This window comes from Lynx canadensis, chromosome D2 (genome assembly GCF_007474595.2).
Source record: "Lynx canadensis isolate LIC74 chromosome D2, mLynCan4.pri.v2, whole genome shotgun sequence".
Lineage (NCBI taxonomy): Eukaryota > Metazoa > Chordata > Mammalia > Carnivora > Felidae > Lynx > Lynx canadensis.
In genome coordinates, this window is record NC_044313.2 from 28723636 (window position 1) to 28745969 (window position 22334).

Consider the following 22334-nt stretch of genomic DNA (forward strand, 5'->3'; position numbering starts at 1 on the left):
AAAGACCATAGCAGATTATAGAGGACTTGGGACTTGATTTAGAACTTGAAAGAAATAAAGAATTTGGATTAATGAAGAAAAAAAGTATTTCCGACTGGAGAGAAGCAAGAAAAAAGACAGATAAAAGAATAATTGCAAATTTTATGATTATGTCTTACTCATTTTTATTTCCCCTCATAGCTGGAATAGGGCTGTGTATTGCAGATGCTTATAAATGTATATTGAACTGAATGAAACACTAACAATTGGTTCTTTCTAGCATCCATTTCTAGAATCTTTAGGAATGATATTTGCATGGACAGGAAATCACAAAGAATGATAAGCATCTTCTTTTTCCCATCTTCTTATGTATAGTACGGGACAGCAAAATACAACTTCCAATTATACAGCTACGTAAAGTATGGGCTGAAGCAGTGCATTATGTGTCTGGGCTAAAAGAAGACTACAGCAGGCTCTTTCAGGGACAAAGAGCAGCAATGTAAGAGGATTCTGTTGTTATCAGTACAGTGTCATGTGCATTAATGCTCAAGAATTAATCTTGCTTTTTTCACTAATCAGTATTCACACAATACTAAAATATTGGGCTAATCTGGAGTGTAATATTCTCAACAAACTTAAAGAATTCTTTCTAATGGTATGAAATCATCCATTCGCAATGGCTTGAGAGTAGTTTTTGAACAGTCCTAGTATAAGAAGATTGTTTTATCTTAGAATATCACAAGTAGGGAGTCTTTAGAGAGCTGATTCTAGAAATTAACTATTTTTCATAGATTGATAATAGAAAGTTAGACTTTGTGTTTATGGCAATTTAATCTATTAAGTTTTTGTCCAGTGTTTCTGAAATACCAATTTTTTTTTTTTTTTTTTTTTGGCTGCGGTTTAGGTTAAGTCTTCTTAGATATAATGCAAACCTGACAAAAATGAAGAACACTTTGATCTCAGCATCTCAGCAACTGAAAGCCAAATTGGAGTTTTTCCACAAAAGCATTCAACTTGACTTGGAAAGATACAGTGAGCAGATGACTTACGGGATATGTGAGTGTTTGGATAACGTGTTTGAAAGAAGTGTCAGGTCTCTTGAAGCCATCTCCCATTTTGCCTTCTTGCCTCATAGCCCATTGTTTGACTTCTATTCATGTTAGAAGAAGAGACAGGATGCCTAAAGTCATCATAAACTGTGTTTGTACTGAATAGTAGCTCTTTCTTTTAACCTTTAGTTTAGCAACTTTACTCCGCCCCCCACCTCCCCAGTCGGACTGTAATTGTACTAAAATCGTTTAGCTCCAGAAAAATTCAAAGGCAATTTAAGAACTTTTGATTTTCAAGCCTCAGTTTTAAAATAGATCCAAAGTCTGTATCGGGATGACTTCTTAGCCAGGGAAATCTTAAACTACTTACCTTTCTATAAATAACAACACAAATAATTCCAGGGTTGTTTTCCTTTCAAACTACCTACTGTGGAGTCCCATTTTTAAAAAATACACAGCCTCCAGTTTTTCAATATTTAACTCCAGGCTCTCTCTCTTCAGTTATATTAAGGAAATGTAAAAAAGCAGATTTAAAATTCAAATAATAAGCTGAAGGGGTCACCACCATTATTTGTTTTCTATCATAAATCCTCTTTGTAAACTTGTCTTAAGCAAGGTATGTGTGTCTTAGAATAAATGATCAGCAGTGTCCAATTGGGTAAATAAGTTTATCTACTAGAGTTGGTTCTCTGATTAGTGTTTTATTTCTATTTGTGTATAATAGGCATTCTGGTGAATGGCAAAACACTATAATTATTTCATCAAATTATTTTTTTGTTTGTTTTTTGAGAGAGCAAGGGCGAGTGGAAGAGAGGCTAAGGGAGAGGGAGAGAGAATCCCAAGAAGGCCCCATACCCAGTACAGAACCCAATGTGGGCTTGATCTCACATCCATGAGATCATGACCTGAGCCGAAATCAAGAGTCGGATGCTTAACTGACTGAGCCACCCAGGCACCCCACATCAAATTATCTTTGACTTGTCAGTGACATACCTTGTACAGCTGTTAAAAAAGAATGGCATAGACGTGTACTGATATTAAAAGATCACTTGAGGGGCGCCTGGGTGGCGCAGTCGGTTAAACGTCCGACTTCAGCCAGGTCACGATCTCGCGGTCCGTGAGTTCGAGCCCCGCGTCGGGCTCTGGGCTGATGGCTCAGAGGCTGGAGCCTGTTTCCGATTCTGTGTCTCCCTCTCTCTCTGCCCCTCCCGCGTTCATGCTCTGTCTCTCTCTGTCCCAAAAATAAATAAACGTTGAAAGAAAAAAAATTTTTTAATAAAAAAAAAATAAATAAAAAAAAAAAAAGATCACTTGGGTCTTTAACAGCAGTGATGTTTTAAGTTGGGGAAAAAAAAGAAAGAAAAGTATATATAGATTGTCTCTCTTATAAGGGTAAAGTGTAGGTGTCTGTGTAACAAGTGATTAATAGTAACATCCCTTACGGTGGAGGGGAGGAGGAGAGAGTGTTTTCTTTTTGTCTTCTGTTTTATAGTATTTGATTTTTTAAAATCATGTTCATGTATTATTTTTTCGTTTTTTTTTTTTTATTTTTTAAAAAAAAATTTTTTTTTTCAACGTTTTATTTATTTTTGGGACAGAGAGAGACAGAGCATGAACGCGGGAGGGGCAGAGAGAGAGGGAGACACAGAATCGGAAACAGGCTCCAGGCTCCGAGCCATCAGCCCAGAGCCCGACGCGGGGCTCGAACTCACGGACCGCGAGATCATGACCTGGCTGAAGTCGGACGCTTAACCGACTGCGCCACCCAGGCGCCCCTATTTTTTTCATTTTTTTAAGAGAAAACCATTTGAATTAGAAATTCTAAAAACCCCAGAAATTTTTGCCATGTCACAGTTCCAAAGGCTGAAAATCCAAAATCAAGATGTTGGCAGGGCCATGATCCCTCTGCAAGTTGTAGGGAAAAATCCTTGCTTGCTTTTTTCTAGCTTCTTACGCCAATAGTCCTTGGTGTCCCTTGGCTTGTAGCTGTAGCACTTTAATCTCTCCCTCTGTCGTCAAAGTAGAGCTCTCCCTTCATATGTCTGGGCCTCTGTGTCTCTTCTCTTCTTATAAGGATACTAGTCATACTGGATTAATCCACCCTACTCCAGGATGAACTCATCTTAATTTAGTTAATTGCATCTGCAGTGACCCTATTTCCAAATGAGGTCACATTCCGAGGTACTGAATTAGGACTTCAGCATATCTTTTTGAGGGACAGTTCAACCTATAACTATATATTTTTGATGTTGATATGGCAAGGAGGTGGGTAGGTCAGTAATTAAAGCTGTGGCTATTTCTGAGATAACCGATTAAGACTTTTTTTTTTAGCCTCAGAAAAAATGTTAAAAGCATGGAAGGAAATGGAAGAAAAGGCTATCCACTATGCTGAGGTAAAATCACTAGCTCATTCTGTAATTCTTAGAAATTGTCTTTGGTTTCGATATGTAGGGTATTTTTCATGTTATTCCTGCATATCAGACAAAAATCTAGTAGATGCTCTGTGTGTATAGAGGGAAGTACCATAGTTGATAAAACAGGGGCTTTGGGCAAATGAGATTAAACTGAAAGCTCACTAAACTTCAGTTTCCAATTAATGTGCTTACCTTTTTAGTAGGGTTTTAGTAGGGTTATGCAGATTACATGGGAGTAAATAAGTGGTAGTTATCACTGTTATTTTTATGATTAGTTAGATAGGGTAGCTGTACATCCTGGTTTATACCTTCTAGTTTATACCTGCCTTGCCATAATTAGCAATAGTACTCCCTTTCACTCTCAAAATTATGCTTGTTTGAACAATAAATTATATATATGGTCATGCTAGTTATAGGTCATTCTCTAGGTGGCATATTCCTTCCTTACTGGTTACATCTGTCCATGGTCCCACTAAATTGTTACTCTCCTGGATGCCAGTACTTACCCCAAGGACATGGGTAAGGCAGTAGATATCCTTGGGTAGGAAATCCAGTGTCTTTATATTTCTGCATTCTTTTTCAAGGCAGTCAGGAACAAGAGGCAATGAAAAATCATAGAACTGAGATGCAGTGGTTTTGATGGCCATTTTTCCTCTGTCTTGTTAGTGACACATCTATCTTTTTGCTTCTCGGGGGAGAAAGCAAATACTAGCAGTTTACTGTTGTCGGGAGAGAAAAGAGAGACATAGGTATTAAGTCTGTCCTTACATGAAAGATTAAGCACCAGAATCTGAAAGATAAAAATACTTGAACAAAATCGGTGTTTTGTATTAAATCATTTAATTCTACTGTTGCAGCAAGTCATTCTCTGAGTTCTTTTCCAGTTTGTGTGGTGGTGAGCCTGTCGTTTCTTTTGTGTTTCATCATATTTTAGGTGGGTGTCATTGGTTACCTGGAGGATCAGATCATGTCCCTGCATACTGAAATCATGGAGCTACAGAAGAGCCCTTATGGAAGACGTCAGGGAGACTTGATGGAATCTCTGTAAGAAAGTCTTGTGTTATTGGTATGAGTGTCTATAATTTTTTTGTAGCAGACGATTCTTTCTGTGTAGATCTGGCAGATTAAGCCTGTATTTGTTCTTTTCTATGGTTTTTCTTTCTCCAAATATATTGCCATCGTATTTTAAAAGGAAGTTTTTTCTTAGTCACAGGAAATTTTGGAAATAATTTCAGGGTTGACCTTTGCTTTTTTAATCAAAACATCTTTTCATGTGAGTGTTAAGAATTTTTCAAGTGTTCTAAGTTACAAACTCTTTCCCTACTTAACATACTTCTGGGCCAAGTTATTGTCCATTAAATGTCCTAAATGAGGTTAACTTCCTAAGTGTCTGGATAGAAATTTCAAATTTTTTTCCTAATCACAGGCCATCATTTTTTCCCATTTAATTGTTTTTGGTGCAAGGATGCTGTATATGTGATGGTAGATCAAAGCAGATGTGAAATAAATACAATTTCCATTTTTATTTATTTATTTATTTTTTGAGAGCACATGCACGAGTGGGGTAGGGACAGAGGGAGAGAGAGAATCCCAAGCAGGCTCCACACCCAGCACAGAGCCTGAGGCGGGACTCCATCTCACGACTGAGATTGTGACCTGAGCTGAAATCAAGAGTTGGACACTTAACTGACTAAGCCATCAGGAGCCTCTAATTTTGCATTTTTAGATCTTGCTTATGACTCAGTGAAATACTTTCTGTAAAATGTTCACTGGCAATATATACTTGCTTTACAAAATTTTTTTTTAATGTTTATTTATTTTTGAGAGAGAGAGAGGGCACAGTGCGAGAGGGGGAGGTGCAGAGAGAGATGGAGACACAGAATCTAAAGCAGGCTTCAGGCTCCAAGCTGTCAGCACAGAGCCCAACGCAGGGCTTGAACTCATGGACTGTGAGATCTTGACCTGAGCTGAAGTCAGACGCTTAACCAACTGAGCCACCCAGGTGCCCCAATATATACTTGCTTTAAAATGGGATCATACTGTATTCAAATAATATTTTTCATTTCAAGTTATGGATTATTAATCATTGAATTTTTTTCACATACGGAGGTATGGTTTCTGTTTCCTTTTTTTTTTTTTTTTTTTAATGTAATTTATTGTCACATTGGTTTCCATACAACACCCAGTGCTCATCCCAACAGGTGCCCTCAATGCCCCTCACCCACTTTCCCCTCCCCCCCCACCCCCCATCAACCCTCAGTTTGTTCTCAGTATTTAAGAGTCTCTTATGGTTTGCCTCCCTCCTTCTCTGTAATGTTTTTGTTTTTTTTCCCCCTTCCCCTCCCCTCCTGTCTTCTGTTGAGTTTCTCAGAATCCACATATGAGTGAAAACATACGGTATCTGTCTTTCTCTTCCTGACTTATTTCACTTAGCATAACTCTCCAGTTCCATTCACGTTGCTACAAATGGCCATATTTCATTCTTTCTCATTGCAAAGTAGGTATTCCATTGTATATGTAAACCACATCTTTTTTATCCATTCATCAGTTGATGGACATTTAGGCTCTTTCCACAATTTGGCTATTGTTGAAAGTGCTGCTATAAACATTGGGGTACAAGTGCCCCTATGCATCAGCACTCCTGTATCCCTTGGGTAAATTCCTAGCAGTGGTATTGCTGGGTCATAGGGTAGATCTATTTTTAATTTTTTGAGGAACCTCCACACTGTTTTCCAGAGCAGCTGCACCAGTTTGCATTCCCACCAACAGTGCAAGAAGGTTCCCGTTTCTCCACATCCTTGCCAGCATCTATAGTCTCCTGATTTATTCATTTTAGCCACTCTGACCGTTGTGAGGTGGTATCTCATTGTGGTTTTGATTTGTATTTCCCTGATGAGGAGTGACGTGGAGCATCTTTTCATGTGTCTGTTGGCCATCTGGATGTCTTTAGAAAACTGTCTATTCATGTCTTCTGCCCATTTCTTCACTGGATTATTTGTTTTTCAGGTGTGGAGTTTGGTGAGTTCTTTATAGATTTTGGATACTAGCCCTTTGTCTGGTATGCCATTTGCAAATATCTTTTCCCATTCCGTCAGTTGCCTTTTAGTTTTGTTGATTGATTCCTTTGCAGTGCAGAAGCTTTTTATCTTCATGAGGTCCCTATAGTTCATTTTTGCTTCTAATTCCCTTGCCACTGGAGATGTGTCGAGTAAGAAATTGCTGCAGCTGAGGTCAGAGAGGTTTTTTCCTGCTTTCTCCTGCTTTTTGATGGTTTCCTGTCTCACATTCAGGTCCTTCATCCATTTTGAGTTTATCTTTGTGAATGGTGTAAGAAAGTGGTCTAGTTTCATTCTTCTGCATGTTGCTGTCCAATTCTCCCAGCACCATTTGTTAAAGAGACTGTCTTTTTTCCATTGTCTTTACTGCTTTGTCAAAGATTAGTTGGCCATACATTTGTGGGTCCAATTCTGGAGGCTGTATTCTATTCCATTGGTCTGTGTGTCTGTTTTTGTGCCAATACCATGCTGTCTTGATGATTACAGCTTTGTAGTAGAGGCTAAAGTCTGGGATTGTGATGCCTCCTGCTTTTGTTTTCTTCTTCAATATTACTTTGGCTATTCAGGGTCTTTTGTGGTTCCATACAAATTTTAGGATTACTTGTTCTAGCTTTGAGAAGAATGCTGGTGCAATTTTGACTGGGATTGCATTGAATGTGTAGATTGCTTTGGGTAGTATTGACATTTTAACAATATTTATTCTTCTAATCCATGAGCACGGAATGTTTTTCCATTTTTTTGTATCTTCTTCAGTTTCCTTCAAAAGCTTTCTATGCTTTTCAGCATACAGATCTTTTACATCTTTGGTTAGGTTTATTCCTAGGTATTTTATGATTCTTGGTGCAATTGTGAATGGGATCAGTTTCTTTATTTGTCTTTCTGTTGTTTCATTATTAGTGTATAAGAATTCAACTGATTTCTGTACATTAATTTTGTATCCCGCGTCTTTGCTGAATTCATGTATCAGTTCTAGCAGACTTTTTGTGGAGTCTGTTGGGTTTTCCATGTATAGTATCATGTCATATGCAAAAAGCGAAAGTTTGACCTCATCTTTGCCGATTTTGACGCCTTTGATTTCATTTTGTTGTCTGATTGCTGATGCTAGAACTTCCAACACTATGTTAAACAACAGCGGTGAGAGTGCATTCCTGTCATGTTCCTGATCTCAGGGGGAAAGCTCTCAGTTTTTCCCCGTTGAAGATGATATTAGCTGTGGGCTTTTCATAAATGGCTTTTATGTTTAAGTATGTTCCTTCTATCCCGACTTTGTCAAGGGTTTTTATTAAGAAAGGATGCTGAATTTTGTCAAATGCTTTTTCTGCATCGATTGACAGGATCATATGGTTCTTATCTTTTCTTTTATTAATGTGATGTATCACATTGAGTGATTTGTGAATATTGAACCAGCTCTGCAGCCCAGGAATGAATCCCACTTGATCATGGTGGATAATTTTTTTTTATATGCTGTTGAATTCAATTTGCTAGTATCTTGTTGACCATTTTTGCATCCATATTCATCAGAGATATTGGCCTGTAGTTCTCTTTTTTTGCTGGGTCTCTGTCTGGTTTGGGAATCAAAGTAAGCTGGCTTCATAGAATAAGTCTGGAAGTTTTCCTTCCCTTTCTATTTTTTGGAACAGCTTGAGAAGGATAGCTATTATCTCTGCTTTAAATGTCTGGCAGAATTCCCCAGGGAAGCCATCTGGTCCTGGACTCTTATTTGTTGGGAGACTTTTGATAACTGATTCAATTTCTTCACTGGTTATAGGCCTGTTCAAATTTTCTGTTTCTTCCTGTTTGAGTTTTGGAAGTGTGTGGGTGCTTAGGAATTTGTCCATTTCTTCCAGGTTGTCCAGTTTGTTGGCATATAATTTTTCATAGTATTCCCTGATAATTGCTTGTATTTCTGAGGAATTGGTTGTAATAATTCCATTTTCATTCATGATTTTTATCTATTTGGGTCCTCTCCCTTTACTTTTTGAGAAGCCTGGCTAGAGGTTTATCAATTTTATTTTTTTAAAAAACCAACTCTTGGTTTCATTGATCTGCTCTACTGTTTTTTTAGATTCTATATTGTTTATTTCTGCTCTGATCTTTATTATTTCTCTTCTTCTGCTGGATTTAGGCTGTCTTTGCTGTTCTGCTTCTATTTCCTTTAGGTGTGCTGTTAGATTTTATATTTGGGATTTTTCTTGTTTCTTGAGATAGGCCTGGATTGCAATGTATTTTCCTCTCAGGACTGCCTTCACTGCATCCCAAAGCATATGGATTATTGTATTTTCGTTTTCATTTGTTTCCATATATTTTTTAATTTCTTCTCTAATTGCCTGGTTGACCCATTCATTCTTTAGTAGGATGTTCTTTAACCTGCATGCTTTTGGAGGTTTTCCAGACTTTGTCCTATGGTTGGTTTCAAGTTTCATAGCATTGTGGTCTGAAAATGTGCATGGTATGATCTCAATTCTTTTATACTTATGAAGGGCTGTTTTGTGATCCAGTATGTGATCTGTCTTGGAGAATGTTCCATGTGCCTTGAGAAGAAAGTATATTCTGTTGCTTTGGGATGCAGAGTTCTAAATATATCTATCAAGTCCATCTGATCCAATATATCATTCAGGGCCCTTGTTTCTTTATTTATTCTCTGTCTAGATGTTCTGTCCATTGTTGTAAATGGAGTATTTAAGTCTCCTGCAGTTACCACATTCTTATCAATAAGGTTGCTTATTGGTTTCTCTTTCCTAGGGAACAGCGTGCCATTGATCTGTATAAGCAGTTAAAGCACAGACCTTCAGGTAAGACACTTTTATCACTGTACACAGGCATTTTAGGAAACCAGTATAAACTTAACAAATCCAGGGGATTGGATTTTAAATTTTTTTTTTCTCCGTTTTTATTTATTTTTGGGACAGAGAGAGACAGAGCATGAACGGGGGAGGGGCAGAGAGAGAGGGAGACACAGAATCGGAAACAGGCTCCAGGCTCCGAGCTGTCAGCCCAGAGCCTGACGCGGGGCTCGAACTCACGGACCGCGAGATCGTGACCTGGCTGAAGTCGGACGCTTAACCGACTGCGCCACCCAGGCGCCCCGGGGGATTGAATTTTAAACAAGCTGCAGGATAAATTCTAGTTTTGGTATTGCTATAGATATCTTTATGGTATAGCATATGGGATTTAAGGGATTAGGAAGGCAAAGCAAGAAGGAAAACAAAAATTTTTAAAGGGAAGTGAAAGGAAGGAATGAAAGAAAAAAAGGAACTCAAAGAAGGGTAAAAGGAAGCAAGAAAATGTGTGGAAAGATGGAAAAAATAAGTGCTGCTTAAGATTAGAGAGGTTGGAAAGAATTTGATATGGCGGGTTCAGGTGTGAAATGATCAGCAGAAGGCCCATGTGCTAGGCCAAAGTAGGTATACCTTGAAAATGATGCCTTCATCTGCATCTCACTACTGCTTATTACACTGGCAAAACAATTCGTGTTGAACAGCTGCTGAATACAGAGCATGATCTATTGGCAAGAGCATTGGAGTGATAACTGGAAGGCTTGAATTCCAGATTGGGCACTTTACTGACGACATACCTAATTTTCTTGTGTCTCATATTCCTCTTCTACAAAATGGGGTTGAAACCTAGCTTTCCTAACTCAGTGAATGTGTATAGTGATATGTTTGAGAGACTGTTTATGATAATGCCTTGGAAAGTATAAAGTATGTATCTACAAGAACTGAAAAGGTGAATCCTGTGCCCTAATTCGCTACATATACCTAAATTACAAATATATAAGTAAAATAAAAGATATGTTTTATACTTTAAAATTTATAAACATGCAAATTAATATACATATGAAATTCTATTTTAACAAATAACATGATGTCCTTTACATTGGTTTTTAGTGGTTTGGAATTTGTTCAGTTTATTTCTACAGACATTTTTGAGGTATATATAAGATACATACCTAACCCTGCCTGGGGGTCAAGGGTAGTTACAGGTGGTTTCCTGTAGGAGATGACATCTGAGATGAGCCTTAAAGGATAAGTAGCGATAGCTAAGTGAAAGGAGATGGACTCTTGTATATACAAATATAATCAATAAAGACATGTACGTGTAATACTTAGCATGTTTGAAGAAATGCAGTGGCTGGATTGTAGAGTTTCAGGAGAGAAAGGCTGAATCAGATGTGGCTAGATCATAAAGGATCTGGTATGTTATGGTAATGAGTTTGGATTTCATCGTGATGGCAAAGAGAAACCTTAAAAAGTTTTATAGTAGGAGAATGGCATGATCAGAAGCATTTTGGAAATACTGCTCTGGTAGTATTTCACATAATGGATTAAAATGTGTCTACACTGGAGACCAGCATTGGTTATGAGGCTATTGAAATAATCATAACTCAGTATAGAGTGGGCCATGAGCTAAGGTAGAGAGCCTGAGCTGTAGAGGCTGGGTGAGAGGAGGGTAAGGGCAAGAGAGACATTTAGGAGGTAGAACTGATAGTGTTGGGTGATGGATTGAATATGGGTGGCTGGAGCTGGAGTAGGGAGTCATGATGCCTCTCAAGATTCTATGGCAGCTAGGTACATGGTCAGCAGGACCACTTGCTATAATGGGAAGTATAGAATGGATGATGGTCTTGATGGGAAAAGAAGATGAATTCATTTTTGTACATGTTGATGTTAGGGTGTCAGTTGGATATTCAAGTAGAGATGTCTAATACACAGTATTAAATATATATATATGTAGGTATGTATATATAAATACACATACACACACACCCATATATATGTATATGAATTTAGTAAACAAGTTGGGGATAGATATGTAGCCATTTAAGAGTAATCAGCCATAGGAGTAGAGTAATTATCCTGAAAAAGTAAGTTGAGTATCCTCAAGGATGGAATCCCAGGGAATACCAACATTCAAGAAATGGCTAAAAGGAGAAGAGCCTCCAAAGGTGACTGAGAAATGACCAGAATATGTAGGAGGAATGATATGATAGGAACAGGACAGAGAGAGTTTCAAAAAGAAAGTGTTCAGTAGGGTGAAATACTACAGAGGGTGTGGGTAATAAAAATGATGATGAATATATTCGTTCAGCTTACCAGTTTGGATATCATTGTTGATCTTGACAAAATATGGCCTTTTGGGAACAGAAATCTGATTATAGAAGGGTGAGGAAGGAATGAGACAGGAAGAAATAGAGAAGCCAGTCAGTCTAGACCAGCAGTTCTCAATGTCTGGTTCATGAACCACTGAGGACTCCTGAAACCTTTTCAGGGAGTCAATGAGGTCAAAACTAGATTCATAACACTAAGACATTATTTGCCTTTTTCACTATGTTGACATTTTCACTGATGCTACAAAAGCATTGGTGGGTAAATGGTTTACTCCTTACTTAGCGTTAATCAAGGCACTAGTACCATCTATGCAGGTAGTCATTATACTTTTCACCACTATGCATTCATAGTTTAAAAAAAAAAAGTTTCATTTAAGTGTGTCCTTGATAAAATACTAAGAATTTTATTTAAATCTCAACCCTTGGGTATATGTCTTTTAAATATTCTGTGTGATGAAACAGGAAGTACTCCTAAAGTGCTTCTGCTACATACTAAAGTCTGATATTTTTCTTTTTTTAAATTTTTTTTTTTCTCAACGTTTTTATTTATTTTTGGGACAGAGAGAGACAGAGCATGAATGGGGGAGGGGCAGAGAGAGAGGGAGACACAGAATCGGAAACAGGCTCCAGGCTCTGAGCCATCAGCCCAGAGCCCGACGCAGCGCTCGAACTCACCGACCGCGAGATCGTGACCTGGCTGAAGTTGGACGCTTAACCGACTGCGCCACCCAGGCGCCCCAAGTCTGATATTTTTCTTAAAGCCACTGTGGCAGGCATTTTCTCAAAAATTAATGAAGCATGACCACCACTTTAAGGGAAAAAGCCAACAATGTTAGTTGTCTGTGATAAAATTCCATATTTCATGCAAAATTTCAAATTTAGGAAAACTGGTACCCATCAACTGAAATTTGTCAGCTTCTCAATACTTTAACTTTTTTGATGAGATGAGTGGTGAGATTAAAAAAACTTGCAGAAAGGTAAAATAAGGCCAGTTTTCTCACTAAAAGTTTTTGGAAAATAGTTTTTATTTATTTATTTATTTATTTATTTATTTATTTATTTATTTATTTATTTTCAACGTTTATTTATTTTTGGGACAGAGAGAGACAGAGCATGAACGGGGGAGGGGCAGAGAGAGAGGGAGACACAGAATGGGAAACAGGCTCCAGGCTCTGAGCCATCAGCCCAGAGCCTGACGCGGGGCTCGAACTCCCGGACCGCGAGATCGTGACCTGGCTGAAGTTGGACGCTTAACCGACTGCGCCACCCAGGCGCCCCAACTGCGCCACCCAGGCACCCTGGAAAATAGTTTTTGTTTTTGTTTTTGTTTTTTAATTATTTTTATTTTTTATTTTTTTTTTTAAATTTTTTTTTTTTCAACGTTTATTTATTTTTGGGACAGAGAGAGACAGAGCATGAACGGGGGAGGGGCAGAGAGAGAGGGAGACACAGAATCGGAAACAGGCTCCAGGCTCCGAGCCATCAGCCCAGAGCCCGACGCGGGGCCCGAACCCACGGACCGCGAGATCGTGACCTGGCCGAAGTCGGAGGCCCAACCGACTGCGCCACCCAGGCGCCCCTGGAAAATAGTTTTTAATAAAAATATGTTAATAGGTAACAAGTTTGTTGTTATTCTTAAGTAAGTAAATAAATACTTAAACTTCTTAGTTTAGGGGTGCCTGGGTGGCTCAGTTGGTTAAGCAGCTGACGCTTGATTTTGGCTCAGGTCATGATTTCACGGTTCTTGAGTTCAAGCCCTGAGTCGGGCTCTGTGCTCACTGCGCAGAGCCTGCTTCCGATCCTCTGTCTCCCTCTTTCTGGCTGTCTCCACTTGGGCGCACGCACGCTCTCTTTCTTCCCCCAAAATAAACAAATGTTAAATAAACAAACAAACTTCTTAGTAAAGGGCCCCTGAACAGGGGCTGGTCCCTGAACAAGCTTGAGAGGCTGACTCCAGAGAATAGTGGGAGCAATTAGGCTTGCTACCACTTAGGGTGAGTGTGGATACCCACACTTTTGTGAGTGTAGGTGTTGGAAGGTTGAGAGTCTTACTGCCTTGTGGCCTCCCATCCTAAAGTAAGTGGGGTTAACTCTTAACAGAAGTGATGGGGTTAACAGAAGAGGTGATGAGGGCATAGATTTAAGGACTACGTTAATGATTTTTAAAAGCTGGTATGTGCAATGGGAGATGTTGCTGATCCATAACATTTATCAAGAATGCAGAGCAGAAAAAAAAAAGAATCCAGAGCAGAAGTGAAAACCTGTGAATCAATAGTGACCACAGAGGAGATGGTAGTATAATATTTTTGTTGCTGGTGTTTAGTGGTATGGCTGCAGGAACTGATAGAGCAGATGGTTAGACTGATCCAGGGTTAGGATTTTGCTCAGAAGAGGACAAAAAAGTTCAAGGTATTGACAGAAAGTGATTTAAGTGATGGAAGTTGTGGTTAGAATAAAGTATTGAAGTTTAAGATTTCCAATAGAATAAGTCTAATTCTTTTTTCCCCCCCTTTAATCAATATTCATTACTTCTAGTCTTCTGACCAATGAATTGGGTATTGCAGGTAAAGACATACAAAATTCCATCCATTGGCTCAAATTAACTTCCATAGTAAGTGATAACATTTGTTTGAATTGTTTTTTTTAAAGATTTTATTTTTTTTAAGGGTGTTTTTATTTTGAGAGAGAGAGAGAGAGAGTACAAGTGAGCAGGGGAGGGGCAGAGAAAAAGAAAGAGAATCCCAAGCATGCTCCATACTTGGGACAGAGCCAGAGGTAGGGCTGGATCCCACAACTTTGAGATCATGACCTGAGCTGATATCAAGAGTGGACACTTAACCGACTGAGCTACTCAGGCACCCGCCCCTGGATTATTTTTATAAAAACTTTGCAGTAGTCCTGTCAGCATATTAATGTATCATAGAGCCAGAAATAAACTTGCTATCCAGGTTGCTTCTTTGAATTGATCATTACCTTGAGAACAAACTAGTTGTAACAAGTTTTATCTCTTATTGGGGTTTATATAATCATACTTGATACATGGTCTCTAGTGTCTTCTCTGGCTTAGAGTTGATTTGAGACTCTAGTTCAGCTGAAAATGGTAAAAAACAACTTTCTTCATTCTGTATGTTGGAGAAAGTTAATGTTCTGTGGTCTCTGACCATCTAAGAGAGCTAGTACAATGGGGAAGCTGTCCTGGTCTACAGGATTTAGGAAGGAGTGCTGTTGGGAGAGAAGCCTGTTTGGAGCCCTGTGTCTGGTTGTTGGTAAGGGAGAGACAAACAGGGACGTGTGTGTGGAATAAACTTGAGCTATGGGGGAGATCTTTGCAGTGATAACAAAGGACGTTGAACTTTTTAAAAAACCTTCTTTGATACCCCTTTCATAGTAAAATGTGGGTAACAGTAGTAGCCATCTCCCAGGACTCCTGTGAGGGTTAAATGAGAAAACTGAGTTGGTAATAACAAATAATATTTTTGCATTTGAGATTAATTATTGTCCAAGGAAATACTAGCATGATCTATGAGCAGTCTTCCGGTTTTTCAAAACTTTAAATACCACTTCTGAAAGATAACAATTAATGCTTTTGTTGTTGTTGTTGTTGCTGTTTTAATTGGGGTACCATCTCCTATAAACTGTAGACCTCACTGTGTCCACACAGCCATTTTCTTTGAGAACATTTGTCAGCTGGCAGTTTAAGATGTCATACTACCCTCAAACTGAACTGTCAGGCGTCTATAGGTCCTTTTATTAGTGCATCATATTTGGCTTAAGTCAGTCCGCTTTTTTTCAAAGTTTTCATGGGCTGTAAACAGATAAACATGAAATCCCAAGCAACCTAGTTGGGTCAAGGGTCTCCTTTTCAACCAGTGGAAGTTTGATGTATTGTCCTGCTGTTTCTAAATAAGTGATGTTAATTATCCAAGAAAAATTGATCTCTTGGCCAGAAAATTGCATTTGTGTCTGGGGTTTGGGTTAATATGGGTTAAAGGGAACTAAACATATTCTTATTTTTTTTTCCAATATATGAAATTTATTGTCAAATTGGTTTCCATACAACACCCAGTGCTCATCCCAAAAGATGCCCTCTTCAATACCCATCACCCACCCTCCCCTCCCTCCCACTCCCTATCAACCCCTCAGTTTGTTCTCAGTAACATATTCTTCTCAAAACAGACAACTAAGGTTTGTTGAAGATACAGTGATAAATTTATATATGCTTTTTTGTTTGTTTTATTTTTGAGAGAGAGTGTGTGAATGGGGAGGAGCTGAGAGAGAGGGGGACAGAGGATCCCAAGCAGGCTCTGTGCTGACAGCAGTGAGCCAGCCCTGTGCGGGGCTCCAACTCACAAGCCACGAGATCATGATTTGACCCGAAGTTGGATGCTCAACCGACTGAGCCACCCAGGAGCCCCTGTATATGCTTTATACAGACACAAATACACATACTTTGTGTTTAGATACATAATTATTTATATATTATAATCTTAAATTTTTAATCCAGTTTTAATTTAAATAGAGATGCTTGTTAATTAAAATTAGTTTCAGATTTTTAGGATTTTTTTGTTTGGAGGCTGATATGTTCATGTAGAAGAGAGGTTATACCTACTGACTGAGATCTTTTATAGATCACTCCTACAGCGACAGCACAGAAATGGTGAAGATCATTGTTCATACTGTTCAGAGTCAGGACCGGGTTCTCAAGGAGCTGTTTGGTCATCTGAGGTAGAAAAATTGTTTTATTTCCTACTGAAAAGCCAGGGTACTTGTATCATGTTCCTTTAAAGTGTAATATCCCTTTTTGGTAAATACACTAGACCCAGGAAGGTATCTGGCAATACCTTGGGTAACTGGACCATAGCTGTGTGCATTTAGGTGTCCTGTTTGTGTGTATTGCTTGGAGATCAGTCACAAAATCTGATGCGGACTGTGATTCATTTCCCCAGCTGGGTGTGGGAGTATGGTGTCTTGTGGGGGAAGGGGATGTATAATTGTCTGACAGTGATTTCATCTCTCCAGCAAGTTATTGGGCTGTAAGCAGAAGATTATTGATCTACTGCCCAAGGTGGAAATGGCCCTCAGTAACATCAAAGAAGCTGACAATACTGTCATGTTTATGCAGGGAAAGAGGCAGAAAGAAATATGGCATCTCCTTAAAATTGCCTGTGTAAGTAACTTTTAATGAATTATTTAACGTGACATTGATTTGCTGGTATTCCCTGCAAAAAGGATTTTTTATCAGCATGATCTGATCTGGGTCCTTTTAGACATGTGTGGATTTTGTGTTAGGTTGATGTTCATGTTCTTTGCTTGGTGTCTGACTGGCAATTCAGATGCGGGATTTCATGATCATCCTTCATTATTTCTCTCCTCTGCAGTCTCATATTTACACCTTTTAGCCCTAGACTACTGGGGTATCCCAACCTAATTTGGGGGTAGATGTGCCTGACCAGTTAATAAAAGTAATCCTTTGTTCAACTGGTTTTTGTTTTTGTTTTTGTTTTCTCCAACTAAAAGTGGAATGAGAAGGGGTAGCTACATTTGGTTTTAGTCAGTGAAGAAAGGGGTCAATATAAAGGTGGGGAATAGTTTTGTACAGAAATACTCTGGTTGTACATATAGTGGTAGAAGTGTAAATCTTAGGAATATTATAGGAAATTGTATGAATCAATGGAGGTGCTTGCCTATAATCCTTTTATTTACTTTTTTCCCCTTCAGACACAGAGTTCTGCCCGGTCCCTTGTAGGATCCAGTCTAGAAGGTGCAGTAACCCCTCAGGCATCAGCATGGCTTCCCCCAACTTCAGCAGAACGTGAACATCCCCTGTCATGCGTGGTAACTCCTCAAGATGGGTGGGTTCACTTTGCAACAATAGATAGTTATCAAGTGCAGTGGTAGGAATGAGGCAGGAGAACGTAGTGGTTAAAGCATATCTTTAGTGCCTTATAGACCAGGGTTGAATCTTGACTATCCCTTTGTAATAACCTTGTGCAATTAACTTGATTCTTTTTTTTTTTTTTTTTTTAATGTTTACTTTTGAGAGAGAGCCAGTGTATGAGCAGGTGAGGGGCAGAGAGAGAGGGAGACAGAATCTGAAGCAGGCTCCAGGCTCTGAGCTGTCAGCACAGAGCCTGACGCGGGGCTCGAACTTGTGAATCATGAGATCATGACCTTAGCCGAAGTCGGATGCTCAACTGACTGAGCCACCCACGTGCCCCAATTAACTTTGTTCTTTTAATGTGCACACTTCCTCACCTATAAAATGGGAACTGCTGTGAAAATTCAATTAGATGATGTATGAAAGAGCTTGGGAAGTAAATACTCAGTAAATGTTATTTATTGAGCTCAATCCAAGTTCTAAGTTCTTTCTCTGTAACTGGCTTATGAATTCTTTTACCCAAACAATTTCTTCCTTAACCATTTATCTCTGAGAAATTATGGTCTTTTGTATTTGTATTTATCATTTTCGGGTCCTTGATCACCACCCCTCTAATGAATTACTGAGTTTAATCTACTCTGTTTTGTAACTTAGTATTTCTAAAATCAGACTTTTCAATGCCTTAAATCAGTTTTGCAAATAAGAACTCAAGTTTGAAATCCTGTATTTTCTTTTATTAATTCCTGCTCTTCTGCTAAAAGCTGAATGACTATCCATTTCTGTTATTTTTCTCAGCATAAGATGTGCCGTATCCAGAGCCAGTGGCTCTTTGCTAGCTTGTGTATTGTCGCTTTTCTCACAACTCATGGAGACCTCTACAGCAGCACCAGCATTACCTGGAAACTCTGCCCATAATTAGTTTTGCAGAAGTGCAGCCATGTTACATCACTGCTCAGGAGGTCATGCAGTTGCACATTCTGTACTCTACTTTTATGAGAGAAAAGCACATGGCAGGAAGGAAAGCTGATACCAGGTATTTTATGTTTTTAAAGAAAGCAAGTTGCAGGGTATATCTTGGGGGTCATTAGAGATTTGGCCCAATGCAATACATCCAGCTGCAGCATAGGCTATAATTTGATTGACTTTAGGAAATACTCCATTAAACAGAGTTTAAGCAAATAAAATGTAATACATTGCTAACCTTTTTGCTTTCGTTAAAGGCATTTAGGTTTGTTAGGGGATGCTAATGGTTGCAAATGTCACCTCTATATAGGTAATTTCTAATTTGAGGTTGTGGTTGTTAGCAAAAGCATGTCAGACAGGAGTTTTAAATATATTTTCCAGTAGGAATACATTATAAAGTAAAATTGATTTCAGTTTTAATGTACACATAGTACTTAACCACCAAGGATTGGGATCTGTAGGCCTCAGTTTTTTCATCTGTTGAACACGAGCTAAATTAGAACTTAGTTCTAAGCTTATAGTGGCTATCATCCTTGGCCTAGAACTGGTTCTAGTAAGGTAGAGGCTGAGGATTGGTAAAAGGTGAGGATAGAGGCCATACAGAAGACGAAAGTGGGCAAGGTGGAAACCAGAATCAGGATTTCCTTCAAATATAAATTTCCAGAGATACTTGTCGGTTCTGGGCTTTTCCCCTGTGACACTGTTCTGCTATCCTCAGGAATCAGCTTGCTTGTTTTCTTTTTCATTGCTGTCACCTGTAGTTTCCAACCACCGTTTTCACATTCCTTGATCTTTTGTATCTTCACCCCTACATTTGTGTTTCTGAAGTAGGCATACTGATGTTTTCACTGCTTGTAAGGAAAACGAAATTTCCAGAAACAAAAAGAGATTTTTCATCTGTCTGTGCTGCAGTTATCTCCCCACCCCCTAGTTACTGTTTTCAGGGCGGGGGGGGGGGGGGAAGGTTGTATGTAATCACCACTTATATTTCAGAGGGAAGTCAGATTGGACGTACAGTAGACTTCTTATCATTAGAGCTGGGCAGAGGCAACAGCTTGGATTAACAAATAGGACTGAAGACTGTAGGAAGCAGCTGCATTGGGGTGCTGGGTTGCAGGGTTGCAGGAAAGCCAGTGATCATCCTGACCCTGAAGACCAGAAGGTAGAGGAAGTTCATATGCTCCTTTGAATTTGAAAAGGCTTTGTTTTTTCATCATACAGGGAGACTGTAGCACAAATGATAGAAGAAAATTTGAACTGTCTTGGCCATTTAAGCACTATTATTCATGAAGCAAATGAGGAACAGGGCAGTAGTATGATGGTAAGTTTTATATGGATATGGGTGTGTGTTTTAGGTTTGTTGGATGCAGCGAGCTTTAAACTTTCCATGTGAGCCCTATCTGGCATTTGGGATTCGCGTGGGGAATTGAAGAAAGAGAGCATTTGAGGAATATCCTTGACCTCAAATCCCTCTTCTCTTACTCATGGGTATACTAGCATTGTGTCAGTACTAATCTTCAACAGTAGCATATTTGGTCAAATTAAATGAAGGGTGAACATTTTTTTGCAATGTGACCACTGAAATTGAATGGTTTGTACCTTTTTGCTTCAGCACTCAATTTTCTCTAATAAGATGGAGCAGGATTTGTACTATAAATCAAATCTAGTAACCACTGTGTGCAAAATGAATGATGTTAATATAGCTGTAATTAATAGAAGTATTTATATTAAGATTTGGTTACTGTGAATTATTGATTTGTTAAAACTTGGAGAAACTATAATAAAAATGTTTACTGAATTAACTTTACTACATTTAGTCTCAAGGTCAACTCTTTGTATATCCTCTTATTAATTATTTACTTCCAATACTTATGAAAACTCTTTGAAATACTTTTTTAATTAGCAGGAAAGAAGGTAAACTAAACTCTCAACTTGTAATTTTACTTATACTTTTGATTTTTCAACTTTTTATTATAACAGGTCCAAACAGAAAACTTGCAAAAAGTAACACCCATAAACCTACCACTTATAGTCAACATCTAATTATAACTTTTTCATGCCTGGTTTTAGAATCTTGATTGGAGTTGGTTAACAGAATGACTTGCTACTTATTCACTGTCCCCAAACCTATGGAAGTTGTCGCAGCACGTGTTGGAAATTTGTTTTTCTCCCATGAAATCATTCTTCAGACACCAGCAAATTGAAGAAATGACTATGATCAGAAAATATGCATGATTTTACAAGGACAGTATTTTCACTTTGGGTAATTTTAATCTCTGAAGAGACAGAATCTTAAACGTTAGTGGACTTGTTTAAATACAATAGCTATTTAAGCACAGCAATCCATTTGTTTTCAAATTTGATAAACCGTTTAACTGACTAAAAACATCTTTTGTCATTTAACTTTTGGGCATAAGGCCAAAAGTGTGTGTGTGTGTGTGTGTGTGTGTGTGTGTGTGTGTGTATGACTAACATGCATTCAAGGTAAAAGTTGTTTGCCTTTGTTTCTGTGGAAGAGACTGCTCACAAGTAAAACTGTACTTCATGAAGATTAAACTCTACCTCCTTGTGTTGCATTCAAAAAATGCTCTTCCTGGCATCATAAGGAGTTAACTTAATCTTAATAGTTTCATTTTTACTGCGCATTTGACAGTATCCTTTTTTTCTTTTTTTTTAATGTTTATTTTTGAGAGAGACACAGAGCATGAGCAGGGGATGGGGCAGAAAGAGAGGGAAACACAGAATCTGAAGCAGGCTCCAGGCTCTGAGCTGTCAGCACAGAGCCCTTTGCAGGGCTTGAACTCACAAACCATGAGATCATGGCCTGAGCTGATGTTGGATGCCTAACCGACTGAGCCACCCAGGGACCCCAGCATCTGTGTCTTTAATACCAGTTGATTCAAATAAATCTTGTTAAGTGTGCTATGTGTATATGTATTTAAGATGTACATTTAATAATATCAAGAAAATGCCGTTAATTTATAATATGTTTGAAAACTGTTGTTTTTTCATTTGTAAAAAATGGGTCATTTGTTTAATGAATTTTTCATGTTCTACAAATGTATAAAGATCTACATTCTCTTATCTGTAATTCCAAATATAAAGCTCTGAAAACATTTTTCATAAGCTTGGTAACAAAACTCATTTGCTTGCAAATCTAACCTGAACTGATATTGAATCTGCTTATCCCATTTAGTGTGAATATTCATTTATTTTGCTGTGGAAATAGTAACATGTTTGATTATTGGGGGCGGGGGAGCGCTGCCACAGACCCTGCTGGGTGTTTATGGAGGATGGTATATGCACTGAATTACTTTTCTAAAATCTGAAAATTTTGTAATTCTGAAACATTGGGCCCTAAGGGTTTCAGATAAAGGATTGTCCATCTATCATCTGTTAAATAAATAAATTAGAAGGTCTTTTGTGTTTTTTAAAAAATGTGAAATGCTTTTATATTCTAGATAGTTTTCTACTTTGTGTATTAAATGATTTTTAAATTACTTGTAGAATCTCTATTCATTATAATCAGATTACAACAGAATGTTTGAATATGGTTTGGGAATGTGATGGTTCCATGAAGTGGAACTGAAGCACAGAATAACATTACAGGCCCTCACTGTACTTTCCTTAGGAATTAAACAGGACTTATAGTAAAAACAGCATTGGGTAGCTTCTTTTAATATAGTCTTTTCTCCCGTCACCACTCTCCATGTCTAAAAACCATACTCACTCATATCTTGCTCTATAAACTGAGGTCTTAGTCACACCATCCTCATTTTCCTAGTAGTGTCATTTTCCATCATCTAAGTTTGAAATCTTGGGGCTGTCTTCTAACTTTTTAGTCATCTGGTACTACTGTTTCTCTAAATATGGAAATTGTGTCTGCTG

General features: G+C 38.4%; 1 protein-coding gene across 5 annotated transcripts in view; it reads left to right on the plus strand.

The window, feature by feature from the left end:
• The window catches only part of CHUK (component of inhibitor of nuclear factor kappa B kinase complex), a 42705-nt gene extending 21555 nt beyond the window's left edge, over positions 1-21150 (plus strand). For 2 of the 5 annotated variants that reach the window (XM_030334527.1, XM_030334529.1), the window contains 10 exons: positions 355-478; positions 884-1035; positions 3360-3421; positions 4377-4486; positions 9241-9290; positions 16234-16330; positions 16625-16772; positions 17324-17457; positions 19668-19767; positions 20517-21150. In XM_030334527.1, the coding sequence (XP_030190387.1) occupies positions 355-478; positions 884-1035; positions 3360-3421; positions 4377-4486; positions 9241-9290; positions 16234-16330; positions 16625-16772; positions 17324-17457; positions 19668-19767; positions 20517-20546 (1007 nt within the window). In that variant the 3' untranslated portion in view covers positions 20547-21150. Of the gene's footprint in view, positions 1-354; positions 479-883; positions 1036-3359; positions 3422-4376; positions 4487-9240; positions 9291-16233; positions 16331-16624; positions 16773-17323; positions 17458-18278; positions 18517-19667; positions 19768-20516 lie in introns of those variants that run through there. The other 3 variants (XR_003972844.1, XM_030334528.1, XM_030334530.1) reach the window with 3 other exon arrangements.
• Positions 21151-22334: the final 1184 nt, after the last annotated feature.